We start from the raw sequence: 12,989 nt of genomic DNA, 5'->3' as shown, positions 1-12,989 counted from the left end.
CAGAATAAGCCTCTATCGAGAGCAAGCCACCCACCAATATGCCTGAAGACACCAAGATCCCCGACGTCTACGGACCGGGAACCTACACGGACAAGACCTTTGTGCCGGTGCCGCAGGACACGGAGCGCATCTTCCGCCTGATCGCCTCGGAGACGCCCGGCTTCACCCAGGACGAGGCCCTGCTGTCCAAGGTCAAGTTCACGGGCGAGGACTTCCCCGTGATCCCCGGCCCCATCAAGGCCGTCTCGGTGGCGGCGGCGCTGCACGCCATGGCGGGCGTGCTGGGCGACGAGATCCTGACGCTGCGGGGCGCCGAGGACAAGAACCGCCAGATCACGGTCAACACGACGCACGCCGGCCTCTGGCTGGGCACCATCGCCGTCGCCCACGTCGGCGGCCAGGACGTCGTCAGCTTGGTCAAGCAGGGCAAGACGAAGCAGCTCCTGCCCGACTGGGAGCGCGGCTGGACCGACACCCCGCTCAAGTACCGCGCCACCGGCCTCTACCCCACCAGCAACCCCGAGGTCTGGTACTCGCTGCACGGCTCCATGGACGCGCCCCCGGTCCTCAAGTCCATCGGCGTCGACGCCGCCGACGCGGCGGCCAACCAGAGCAACGAGGCGGCCGCGGCCCACATCGCCCAGCACACGCGCAAGATCAGCCCGGAGCAGCTCGAGATGACCAACCTGCTCAACGGCCTCTGCGGCAGCATCTGCTTCACGCCCGAGCAGTGGAACAACAGCGCCATGGGCAAGTCCCTCGCCGCCCACCCCATCGTCAACGCGAAACCCATGTCGCCCCAGACCCCGACCGGCCCCGTCGCCTTCCCCCCGCTGGACCCGAGCGACAGGCGGCCCCTGGCGGGCGTCAAGGTGCTCGAGCTGACGCGCGTCATCGCGGGCCCCCAGATCAGCACCGTCCTGTCCAGCATGGGCGCCGACGTGATCCGCGTCAACCCGCCGCACCTGCCCGACATCAACGTGCTGCAGGTGACCCTCAACGCCGGCAAGCGCACCACGGCCCTCGACCTGCGCCAGCCCGAGGACGCCGCGGTCCTGCAGGCCCTGCTGAAGGAGGCCGACGTCTTCGTCCAGGGCTTCCGCCTCGGCAAGATGGCCAAGTACGGCCTCGCCCAGGGCGACGTCGCCGCCATGGCCGCCGCCCGGGGCCGCGGCATCGTCTACGCGTCCGAGAACTGCTACGGGCCCGACGGCTACTACGCCGAGCGCCCCGGCTGGCAGCAGATCGCCGACGCGGCGGCGGGCTCGGCCTACGTCACTGGCCGGTCGCTGGACCTGCCCGACAACGAGGCGGTGCTGCCGTCGCTGCCTATCTCGGACATGACGTGCGGTCTCCTCGGTGCCGTTGGTACGTTGAAGGCGCTGCGCGACCGCGCGATTCACGGGGGGAGCTACGTCGTGCACTCGTCGCTCGCGGCCGTCAACACGACGGCGCTGCGGCCCGAGATCGGGCTCTACCCGCGCGAGATCGTCAAGGAGTGCGCGGAGCGGTTCCAGTGGGCCGAGATGCGGGGGGCGCACCACGTGCTCGACCTGCTGGTGACGGTGTGGGACGGCTGGAAGCGCGTCCTCGGCTCGTACCTCGAGGAGGGCAGCGGCTGGTTCCAGACCTTTGAGACGAGCGAGTTCGGCGGCCAGAGGCTGAGCTTGCTGAAGCCCGTCGTGGGCTTCAGCGACGAGGCGAGCTCGCCGGCGTGGAGGACGCCTAGTAAGCCTTACGGGGCGGAGAAGGCGGCTGAGCTTAAGTTTGCTTAGAGAGGGAGAAAGAGGGGGGTTACGACGTTATGAGACTGTTGGGTGTATTAGAGCGATAGATTTATCTTGACTAGAATCGATTATTATTATTATTCACTTGATATATATAACTTATCCTGTGCAATATCTTACTATGCGGCCGTCTGAGTGGTGTAGGGGCACGTGTTGGCATCTTGACTATATCTTTGTCTACTATGGTATAAATCGTAGAAGTGTGCCAATAGCGGCTGTCTGTCCAGCTACTACTGGTCGCTTAGACCTCTGCCTCCTTTGTTACACTGGAACCCCTTTGACCTCGGGGCTAGTTTGTGTTCGTCCAGTCAAAGAGCCTTTCTTCCAGGACAAACTACGAGCCTGGCCGTATTAAAGAGCCTTCAGGCCCTTTCAGGATCGAGATCCTCCGTATTTCTTCTTCGGGGCCCAGAATTCTGACATCGAACACTGCTTCCCTCTCTTTATCGTGCCATCTAACAAAGCGCCTGAGGAGTAGTATATAACCCGGCATGAAGGCAGCAGAAATACGGTACCAACCTTGTAATTCTATTTGTGCCTGTAGTTTTCTTTGATTCCATTTCCTTACTCTCCATTTCCTTTTTCGTAAAAATCGTACAAGCCAAGTCTATCCGTTTTGGCATCTACACTCGCTACTATACGCAACCAACCCCTGCTTTACTGGGTTTTACCACCACCATTTTCTTAGGCAAACGTCGTTTTCCCCTTTGAATTGTGCCAACCGTTTACCCTCTCTATATTCCAAAACCATGGCGCTTCGAATATTACTCCCCAAAATCAGCGCCTTCGGCCTCTCGCAGATCACCACCCCGGAGCCCCTTTCGCCCATCTCCAAGCGCAAGCTCCGCCACCTTCTCCCGTCCTCGCCCGTCGCGGCCCCCAGCCCGCAGTGCCCGCCCCCGCCGCGCGAGCCCTACCCCTTCCTCTGGCAGTGCTGCTCCTGCTACACGACGTACCGCTTCTCCACGACGCGCCGCTGCCTCCTCTGCAGCCACAACTACTGCACCCGCGAAGTCGCTTTCGGCTCTTCCTCCTCCAACCCCTCTTCTTCTCAGACATCTTCGGGTGGCAACGGAAAGAAGCGCCGCCGCCGCAACAAGTACTGCCGCACCGAGTTCGACTACGAAGGCTGGGCGGCCTGGGGCGCCTGGCGCCGGGGTCACGCCTTAGGAATAGAAAGCACGCGCGAGGCCGACGCCGACGCCGAACTAAAAGAGCGCGAGCGCAAGTTCGTCAAGAAGACGCACGACTGCTTCGCGCACTGCGACTTCCCCTCGCAGTGCTTCCACACGCAGATCCGCGTGCTCGAGGACGAGCTGCGCGGGGAGGAGGAGCGGGCGGCCATCGCCAAAGTGGGGGTGGGGGAGATTTTGGGGGCGTATGCGGTGGCGCCGTTGTCGGGTCGGGATGTCAAGGCGGGATCGGGGGAGGTTGAGGACGAGGATCGGCTTGAGCTCAACTTGGCTAGGGACTTGCCCGAGGACGACGAGGAGACATCGCCCTTTTTCTACGACGAGAGGAAGTCCCAAAGCAACGGCGGCAGCGGCAACGGCAGAGACATCACCAGCAGCAAACCAGGCTACCCCGTCGTCATCCCGGGCCTCACCACCACGTCGCCGGCCGTCGACGCCACCCAGCTGACGCGCGACGAGCTCTTCGCCCTCATCGACGAGGACGACGACATGATGGCCTTTGAGGACAGCAAGGCGGGGCAGCGGGCCGGGGCCAGCAGCCGGCTGTTGATGCGCCACCCGCACCGCAACAACTCGACCGAGCGGGTGGACTGGGCCGGCGACTTGGAGATGGGCTTCCTGGACGACCTGGCCGAAAGCGGCAGCGACGACGACTCGGGCTCGGACGAGGATTCCACGTACGAGTACGCGGCTGAGCATCAGCATCGGGGTAGGCCGACCTCCAGCGGCTCGGACGTCTCTTCGGCTTCTGCGTCTTCGTCGGAGTGGGAGGATATCGAAGATGATGACGAGGATGAGGAGGTGATGGAGGATGTATTCGTCGATGCGATGGGCTTCAAGGGAGTTGAAGAAGAAGGGGAGGAGGGAGTACCTCTGCGGGACTTCAGGGGGGCGACGCACATGTTCAGGATTGAGGCGGGGCCTTGATTCGGGCGCAAATATGGTGGTCTGCGACCTTTGTTTTCAATAGAATTGTAACCTTCTCGGTATATATTCCAGTTGCTTCGTCAAGGCGTAATTGCATTTCCATCTCTTTCAAATGTCACAATTGGTATACTCGGTCTTGAAGTGATGACTGGCGAACTGATTGTTGACATGAGCCCGGCCCAGGAATCCAAGCAGGATGTCCAGAAAGGCGACCGGAGAATGCCACGAAAGGTCCAAGTTGAGGGCAATTGGTGATATCACACGTTAGCCAATTGGTAGATGAAAGATCAAATATATAACGTACGGACTTTATAAAACCGCAGCAAATTGCTGTCAAAGTAACGCTGAATCCACCCCGTCGTGAAAAGTCCCAGTTGTGCGCCCTACCATTTCCAAATTTCCGCCCCGAATCATACCTTCGTAAATGTCCCAATCGAATGTGCCCAACTGTGTCCCACGCGTTCCAACTGCCAGCAGTACATAGACAAATCTACGCTGATCAGGCATCCCAGATGTTCCATAACCGCAGCGAGCCAAAACACCCTCTCGCTCTCTCCAGCGACCTGCACGTACACACCCCACCTACCACCCATCACTTAGCCGCCGCCGCCGGTTTAAAAAGCCCCGTCCTCCGCCCCCTCGCCTCAACATGCTCGACCTGGCAAGCCGCCAGCACAGGCCGGAGGTTGTTGTCGACCTTGTCGCGCAGGATGCCGTCGACGTCGCGGCCCAGGTCGCTCATCTTGATGGTGAGCTGGCTGAAGTGGCCGTCGTTGCTGAGGGAGTCGCTGACGGCGCGCAGGGCGGCCACCAGCTGGTAGACGGACCCGGCGTACGTGTCGCGGTTCGGCAGCGGCCAGAGCCGGTACTTCTTCATGGCGCGCAGGGTCGCCCCCAGCATGGCGTCCAGGTTGGACGTGTCGCTGCCGCCGCGCGGCTCGTGGGCGTCGGGGATCAGCGCCTCGACCCAAGCCAGGAGCGGGGTCAGGAGGCGCGAGACTGCTTTCTGGCGCGTGGCGTGGATGGTTTCTATCGGGAGTAAGTCAGTGATAAGAGGTTGGGAATTGGTACAAAGTTCTGTCAAATCAGCTATTGACCAACTGACCAAAGGCCTCTTCGGGCTCGAAAGTCTCGTTGAAAAGGACCCCCTTGGTGCCGTGCGCCGTCACGGGCGACCACAGGCTGCCGTTGTCGACGTCCAGGCGACTGCACCAGGCCAACTCGACAATGATGCGCTCGAACTCGGCCAGGTTGCCGAGCTCCCACGTGATCCAGAGGCACTTCTGCAGCCCGACGTAGGTCGACGCATTGTGCGCGCCCGGCTGCTTGCGGTTGTTGAGCTCGGTGACCTGCTGCAGCCGGAGCGCCGACCACAGCGCCGCCCACGGCCGCACGCAGTGCGTCAGGTCGTACTTGTCGGTGGTGATGGTGAGGTCGTAGATGAGCTGGATGCGCGACCCCTTGAGCTCGTCCTGGGGGACTTTGTCGAACTGCGTGTGGAAGATGCTCAGCAGGATGTAGAAGGTGTTGGGCGAGTCCTCGGGCAGGCGCACCACCCAGTCGCCGCCCCCGCGCCCGGGCCGCCGCGCCTCGGCGAAGCCCCCGTGCAGCATCTGCCGGAACACGGCCGAGGCGCGGGCCAGGGCGCGCGAGTCGACGCGGAAGGTGGCCGGGGTCGCGGAGGGGCACTCCTCGCCGATGGCGAGGAGCAGGTCGCCGTCGGGGTCGATGTCGTAGCGCCGCTCCGGCAGGTTGTGGTTCACTTGAACCTCCACGTCGGCATCGGGTTCAGAAGCCTCGGCCTGGGTAGGAGGGGCGGCCACTACGATCTCAGAGCCTGTGGCAGTGGCGGCGGCGGCGGCGGCAGCGGGTTCAGCGCGCAAGGCCGGCGCGGGCCTGTCTTCGCCCGATGCAGAAGCTGATCGGCTCCGCGGGCGCTTGGTACCCGAGGTGCTGGCCTGTGAGCGGGTAATGGGCGCTTCCATCTTCAAACTTTAGAATCTGCGAATTGAAATATGAAAGATTAGTGATGGAATCGCATCCTCGTGATATACTTAGAGGATAGCGGTGTACAATATTGTTAAAGTGAGATGGAACGTTCGGGGTTCACGACAGCGAGAGCGTATTACAGGTATTGTGTCGGGTTTGGGGGCCTTGGGGGGCCTTGGGGGGTCCATGCGCCTGACATGCACGCTGTGCTGCTACGTGCCCAATAAGTTGGCTGCCAGTCCCGACTGCCGTGCGACAAGCGGAAGTCAGAATCGCCGACGCGTTTCGCGCAAACCTTTTTACCGCAAGCTGACTTCGATTCGATCAAAGGGGGATTTCTTCAAGTATAATAAGTTATATGAGTATGCGAATTGAAGAAATAGCAACAAGGAAAATGCGGCCATGTCCCTAAGCAGTTCAGTATTAATGGGTGGCTCCTTATTGGTCTTTACGTGAGCGAGGTCTGCCTACTGCCGCTAAAATGCCCGTTAGCATGGCGATCATTGTACTCGTACCTGCCTGGCATAAGAAGACTGCGGAAAGCATGTAAGCCCGGAATTCCGTGCCGACGCGTTTGCATTGATGTCCTCGTGCTTCTTGCCTCGAAGCGTATCGTGGCAATGAGGCTATTCACCGTATGCAAGCCACCGCGTTTGTCAGCAACCACCCCCCATGCTTCGTTCCTTACTCCGCACTCCAATATGATGTCACCGTCCTGTCCACTCGTTTCAACCGCTCAACCTCCACTGTGACACCATCCACGAGCAATTCAAATTGGCCGGCCATCCACACGGGAACACCTCGTCCTGTTCCTCATTTCAATTTCATCCAAAGCTGTTTCGCTCGGGAAGAAAAGGAGAAGAAGTCACGCCATAGAGAGTGACACATCATCATGTCGTACGTCGACGGCGCAGGTCGTTACCTCGGCCAGGTGGGCAACGAGTCCGGCCGTCTGTTGGACTCGTCCCCGATCCCCTCGGCGGTGAAATACCACCACGGGCTGCGGCGAGAACTCCTGGATATCGGGATCCTGCGGGACACGATTCTTCCCAGCCTGCAGGTGCATGGCTCATTGGCGCTCATCGCATACGGCGTGGCCCGCGCGACCGACAGCGTTGAGGGCAAGGATTGGCTATGGCCCGTGGCGCCTATGGTAAACGGCTGGTGGAGTGCTGTAGGCCGTAAGGTCGTTGTTCGGGGCATGACAGTCCCGCAGGCCTTCGCGACGCTCTCGCGGCCCGAGCGGCTGCTTCTTGCCGGTGTTACGCTTTGGGGTGGTCGTCTCTTCTACCGCATCGCCAGCCGTTCTACTCGCCGCCGCCGCGCCGCCCCCGGTACTGATGACGCCCGCTACGAGGAGGCTAAGAAGGAGCCCGGCTTCTGGAACAAGGCCCTCTTCTCCCTGTTCGTCCCCGAGGCCCTCATCCAGACCGTCATCTCGCTGCCCTTCACGGCGCCCTTCCACCACCAGGGCGCCGTCCTCACTGGCTACCACCCCGTCATCCAGGCTGTCGCTGTCGGTCTCTTCTCTGCCGGTTTCGCGCTCGAGGTTCTGGCGGATAAGCAGTTGGAGGAGTTCAAGCAGGACGACAAGAACAAGAACGCTGTTTGCAAGGAGGGGGTTTGGAGTCTCGTCCGACACCCTAAGTAAGTCAAGTCAAGTCAGCTTATAGCCATGCAATTGGGAAGCTAACACTATACCTCAAGCTACCTGGGCGACTCTCTGGTCCACTTCTCGTTCCCGCTGCTGCTGTACGGATCCGACATGCTGGCCCCGATTGAGATCCTCGGCTGCATTGCCAACTACGCGTTCCTGAGATACATTGGCGGGGACAAGCAGACGGAGCAGCACCAGGAGCGCCGCTACTCGCAGACTAACATCGAGAAGCACGCCGACTTTGTCAAGTTCAAGGAGACGCACAACTCCGTCTGGCCCCGCGTCGAGGTGGTCAAGAACAAGTGGCTGTGGTACGTCCTGGGTGCGGGTGTAGCCGGTGCGGCTGTCGAGCAGGCTGTTCACCAGCTCCTGTAAGGCCGGATGGGTTCGGAAGGGTTATCAATGTAAAGCACTGTACGTTCCGATTGTCAGGTATGGCGTTATTGGTTTGGTCCGGGAACAAATTTGCACAGTCTAGTTCAGCTCAGACGATCCTTACACTCAGGACAATGAAGTCTCGCAGTTGATATTGCAAATATGATGTGGCAGCCCCTTTCGTGTTAATACGCACCAAAGTGCGAACCTAAGGCCGAGCCATTGTTGCTTTTACGGAAGGTGCCGGCCGTATTGAATTAACAAGGTTGCTCTCGCCTCGGAGTAATAACCACTGGGGTACGGGCCGAGGAAGGTATCGTCCACCTAGCCGGCGCCCCTCCGTTGCCAAATACGATGTAGCCCCTTTCGTGTTAATACGCATCAAAGTGCAAACCTGAGACTGAGCCATTGGTGCTTCTGCGGAAGGTACCGTATTGAATTGACAAGGCTGCTCTCGCCTAGAAGGAATAACTTCTGGGTTACAGAGCGAGGAAGGCATCGTCTACCTGGCCGGCGCCCCTCCGTTCCCCCTCGTTCGGCGTCTATTACACGCACCAAGGTGTAAACCTGAGACCGAGCCATTGTTGCTTATACGGAAGGTGCCGGCCGTATTGAATTGACAAGGTTGCTCCCGCCTCGGAGGAATAACCACTAGGGTATAGGGCAAGGAAGGTATCGTCAACCTAGCCGGCGCCCCTCCGTTACCCCTCGTTCGGCGTTTATCTCACTGGGATCTGCGTTTATTACAGAGGTTATCCTCCCTACGGCAGCTATTCCTTAGTGGAATAACCCCCGGAGTACAGGGAGAGGAAGGCATCGTCCACCTGGCCGGCGCCCCTCCGTTACCCCTCGTCCCCCGTTTGTCACGCAGGGACCCGCGCTTAGTCGACCTCCCCCGGCAATGGTTAGCTTAGGGCACCCAATATTTCAACTGAAGGTATTGTTCTAGGAGCCGAGGGGTCCTTCCTTTTTCACATTGCAATTACCGGTCCTACGGCCTTGATCCAGTACTCTTTGCATTTACCACATTGTCAGCCCCGTTTTGGCACCACATTGTCACCCCCGTTTCGGCACCACATTGTCGCCTCCGTTTTGACATCCAAGTCCTTGAACCAACTCGACCGTTGCAATCACCGGTCCTGCTGCCTTGATTCAGTAAGTACTTTCTCTTTACCACATTGTCACCTCCGTTTTGGCACCACATTGTCACCTTCGTTTTGGCACCACCTTGTCGACTCCGTTTAGGCATCCAAGTCCTTGGACCAACACGAGACTCACGCCCATTCTCACTCGCCATTCGTCATTTGGCCATCTTTCCACTCTAGATCACCTTTCAGGCACTGATATTAGGATTGAAGATTTTTTTCGAAGAAAACGAGAGACCTTCCTTGGTTACATTGCAATCGCCGAAGAAAACGAGAGACCTTCCTTGGTTACATTGCAACCGCCGATCCAACAGCCTGGGTTCCGTACCTTCCCATTCACCACATTGTCGCCTCCGTTTTGGCGTCAAGATCCTCGGACCACCACTGTCGCCTCCGTTTTGGCAGCAAAGTCCTTGGGCCAACATTTGTCGCCTCCGTTTTGGCATCAGGATCCTTGAACCACCACTGTCGCCTCCGTTTTCCACCACCGACTCTGCTTCCATCTCATCCCCACCTGTAAATCCTTCAAGATGGCTCCGGAACCTACTTTCGATTACTATGCCGAGCTCGGCATCCCCGAGACGGCTTCGGCCCTGGAGATCCGTACTGCATACCGCCAGCTTGCCCTCGTTCGCCACCCCGACAGAAACCCTAACGACCCCACCGCAACCGCTTCCTTCCAGCGTGTAAGTTTTCCCTGTTCCGCGAAGCCTTCCTTGAAGTATGTTTGTAATGTACAGAGCGGAGGTGCTAATCCATGACGTTGGGAACAGATTCAGGAGGCCTATGAGACCCTCGCAGATGCCAACACCAAGGCTATCTACGACAATGCTCGTGCCCGAGCTCATCATCAGACTTCCCCTTTCGATGCCGGAGGCGCAGCAGCAGAAGATTTCAGTTCTTTTTCTTATGGCCAGTACACCTTCACCACCTTCCCGACGTTTGGGGCCAGACCCTCCCACTACTTCGCCCGTGAGGCCTACAATCGCCGCCGCGAAGCCTTCTGGAGAGCTCAAAATGAGCAATTCGAGCAGCGCATGAGAGCCGCCGAGGCAGAGCGCGCCGCCGCCGAGGCCCAGGCTGAGCAGGACCGCATTGCTGCCGAGCGCAGAGCCCAGCGGGAACGAAGCGAGGAGGAGCGGCGTGAGGCAGCAGCACGCCAGGCCGCCGCCGCCAAAGAGAAGGCCGAGGCTGAAGAACGCCGACGCGCCGAACGACGCGAGGCTATCGCCCGCGAGGCCGCTGACGAGGCCTTGGCCAGAGAGGAGGGGGCTCGGATCGAGCGCGCGGAGCAGGAGGCCCGCTGGACCGTCTTCAAGGCCGTCACTGATGTCGACAAGCGTAGCGCATGCCTCCACTCACAGTACGACGGTTGGTTCCGGGAGGTCAGCCAGCGCAAGGCCAAGTGTGAGGCGTGCGGTGTCAAGCGCAGCATGAGCAACTTTGGCTGCCCTTACTGCGGCCTCCTGGTCTGCCCCAAGTGCCGCAGCGAGCTGGCCGAGCAGAAGCGGGATATGGAGAAGAACAACTGAACAACAGACTGGGCCTTGATAATCTTGACATGGGGTTTTCCGGTATAGCTGTGATGTTGCTGCTTGCAGTATTGAGCAAGAGGCACTTTGAGGATTGATCAAGATCGAGGGAAGGGGAACACTACTTATATGTACAGATACGCAACACTACGATTGCCCAGTTGCCCCCTCGAGACTCGACAAACATAGACAAAATGCATTAGGCATTGACTGACATGAGACCATTGTGTCTGCACATAAAAGAAGGGTTTCATTACTACTCCGTATTAGATGCTAATAATCGTGATGTTGTGAGCAAGATGTGTTTGCGTCGAAGCTGGATATAGAACCAGAAGTGGCAGCTCGCGCTTCATAAGGTATGTAACTTAGATATGATGGCAACTCTCCAGCGGAGAGAGTTCAATTCATAGTCGTGCTAATACTGGAATAGTAAGCTGCTCCAATAATGACAGAAAGGCCTTTCTCTTTGATGGCGATTACGCTGCTTTTCATACACAGGCCAGTTTATCCAATCGGGTATTCCATTCGACGGAATAAACGTGATGCAATAGCACCAATTGATCCCTGGTGTGTACAGTACAGCATAATCTGGTGGGAGCAGCGTTCTCGCCATCTAGGGGATATGACATGACTTTCCCGGATGAAGCCAAAGTAAAGCAGTCTTCGTTTAGAATAAGTATCGAGAAGAATGGAGGTTGACGGAGGCAGGCGCTGAAGCCACAGAACCCCGCTGCTGCCCGCTGAGCTAAAGCGGTTTCCACACGGACACCACCGAAAACGCGTCAGTGAACCAATTTACGCGTCTCTCGCCAAAGCTGCCTGTCAAATTCCAGGCTTCTTGATTGCATTGTCCAACCCATAGCCTCCCATCCACCCAAATACCACGGCTGCGATCGCAACAACGCCATACTTCCGCGATACAATTCTCTCCAACCCAATTCCCGCACTTTCCGTTTTCCCACCATGTCCGACTTCGGGGATGAGATGGAGGTGGATGCTCCTCCCTCCAAGGACATCATGTTCTCGTCCGACAACACTACCAAGGGCAAGCGCAGCGCCGCCAACCTGCCCGTCGAAGCCGAAGACTCGCTACCATGGGTTGAGAAGTACCGACCCGAGACCCTCGACGACGTGTCCGGTCACCAAGACATCCTAGCCACCATCAACAAGTTCGTCGACTCAAATCGACTGCCGCATCTGCTCCTCTACGGGCCCCCGGGCACGGGCAAGACCTCGACGATCCTCGCGCTGGCCCGTCGGATATACGGCGAACAAAACGTGCGGCAGATGGTGCTCGAGCTCAACGCCTCCGACGACCGAGGTATCGACGTGGTGCGCGAGCAGATCAAGACCTTTGCGTCGACCAAGCAGATCTTCACCATGGGCGGCGGGGCGCGGGCGAGCGGCATGGCCAGCTTCAAGCTCATCATCCTCGACGAGGCCGACGCCATGACCAACACGGCGCAGATGGCCCTGCGGCGCATCATGGAGAAGTACACCGCCAACACGCGGTTCTGCATCATCGCCAACTACACCCACAAGCTGTCCCCGGCCCTGCTGTCCAGGTGTACCCGTTTCCGGTTCAGCCCGCTGAAGGAGAACGACATCCGCGTCTTGGTGGACAAGGTGATTGTGGAGGAGAACGTCAAGATCTCGGCCGACGCCACGGATGCGCTGGTCCGGCTGAGCAAGGGTGACATGCGAAGAGCGTTGAACGTTCTCCAGGCATGCCAGGCGTCTAGTACGTTGCTAAATTTGATTTCCACTGCTACGCCTTTGTCTGTCTTTACTAACGTCTACCGACAGGTACACCGCTTCGGCTGAAGGACGAACCCAAACCGCTAGAGAAGGACATTGTGCGGGACAACATCACGACCGAGTCTATCTACAACTGCATCGCCGCGCCCCCGCCCGAGGCCATCGAGAAGATTGTGCAGACGCTACTGAACACCAGCGACGTGACCTCGTGTCTCTCTACCATCAACACTTTGAAGGTGGCCAATGGTCTGGCTTTGGCCGACATCATTACCGCCCTTGCTGAGACTCTGTCGACATTAGAAGTCAAGCCCGAGGCCATGATCCGCTGGCTCGACGGGCTGGCCGAGATCGAGTACAGAGTTTCGGGTGGTGGAAGCGAAGCAATCCAGACTGGCGCGGTGGTTGGTGTCATACGAGAGGGATGCGAATTGACAGGTTGAGGGAAGAAATAATGCAGTCTCCAACCAACACTATCCCCTCACTGGTGAAGGCCCCAATACGAGATGCCGCTAGACCCGAGTATAGGTAGTGAAATCAGGATTCTGTAGGCTACGAAGAAAGTCAATCTGGCCAAGGTACTACGGTTACCTGCCATTTACGAACGCAATTGGAAGACTGGAAGCAGC

At 58.6% G+C, this 12,989-nt stretch overlaps 6 protein-coding genes across 6 annotated transcripts; 5 read left to right on the top strand and 1 right to left on the bottom strand.

The window, feature by feature from the left end:
- Positions 1-38: 38 nt before the first annotated feature.
- On the top strand, positions 39-1,775 carry PG985_009537 (uncharacterized protein; the record flags this gene model as incomplete). The annotated part of the gene is made up of 1 exon (XM_066829305.1): positions 39-1,775. One exon carries the CDS (start codon positions 39-41, stop codon positions 1,773-1,775), a length of 1,737 nt encoding a protein of 578 aa, XP_066684217.1.
- A 761-nt stretch (positions 1,776-2,536) lies between these two features.
- On the top strand, positions 2,537-3,907 carry PG985_009536 (uncharacterized protein; the record flags this gene model as incomplete). The annotated part of the gene is made up of 1 exon (XM_066829304.1): positions 2,537-3,907. One exon carries the CDS (start codon positions 2,537-2,539, stop codon positions 3,905-3,907), a length of 1,371 nt encoding a protein of 456 aa, XP_066684216.1.
- Positions 3,908-4,499: 592 nt separating this feature from the next.
- Positions 4,500-5,892, bottom strand: PG985_009535 (Fatty acid oxidation complex subunit alpha; the record flags this gene model as incomplete). The annotated part of the gene is made up of 2 exons (XM_066829303.1): positions 4,500-4,936; positions 5,013-5,892. The coding sequence occupies 2 exons, from the start codon at positions 5,890-5,892 to the stop codon at positions 4,500-4,502; spliced, it is 1,317 nt and encodes a 438-aa protein (XP_066684215.1).
- An 896-nt stretch (positions 5,893-6,788) lies between these two features.
- PG985_009534 (uncharacterized protein) lies at positions 6,789-7,928 on the top strand (the record flags this gene model as incomplete). The annotated part of the gene is made up of 2 exons (XM_066829302.1): positions 6,789-7,543; positions 7,604-7,928. The coding sequence occupies 2 exons, from the start codon at positions 6,789-6,791 to the stop codon at positions 7,926-7,928; spliced, it is 1,080 nt and encodes a 359-aa protein (XP_066684214.1).
- A 1,675-nt stretch (positions 7,929-9,603) lies between these two features.
- On the top strand, positions 9,604-10,605 carry PG985_009533 (uncharacterized protein; the record flags this gene model as incomplete). The annotated part of the gene is made up of 2 exons (XM_066829301.1): positions 9,604-9,759; positions 9,847-10,605. The coding sequence occupies 2 exons, from the start codon at positions 9,604-9,606 to the stop codon at positions 10,603-10,605; spliced, it is 915 nt and encodes a 304-aa protein (XP_066684213.1).
- Positions 10,606-11,568: 963 nt separating this feature from the next.
- Positions 11,569-12,803, top strand: PG985_009532 (replication factor C subunit 3; the record flags this gene model as incomplete). The annotated part of the gene is made up of 2 exons (XM_066829300.1): positions 11,569-12,346; positions 12,412-12,803. 2 exons carry the CDS (start codon positions 11,569-11,571, stop codon positions 12,801-12,803), a joined length of 1,170 nt encoding a protein of 389 aa, XP_066684212.1.
- Positions 12,804-12,989: the final 186 nt, after the last annotated feature.

This window comes from Apiospora marii (genome assembly GCF_038362585.1).
Source record: "Apiospora marii strain CBS 49790 chromosome Unknown utg000005l_segment0_segment0, whole genome shotgun sequence".
NCBI lineage: Eukaryota > Fungi > Ascomycota > Sordariomycetes > Amphisphaeriales > Apiosporaceae > Apiospora > Apiospora marii.
This window is presented reverse-complemented; position numbering and strand designations above follow the sequence as displayed.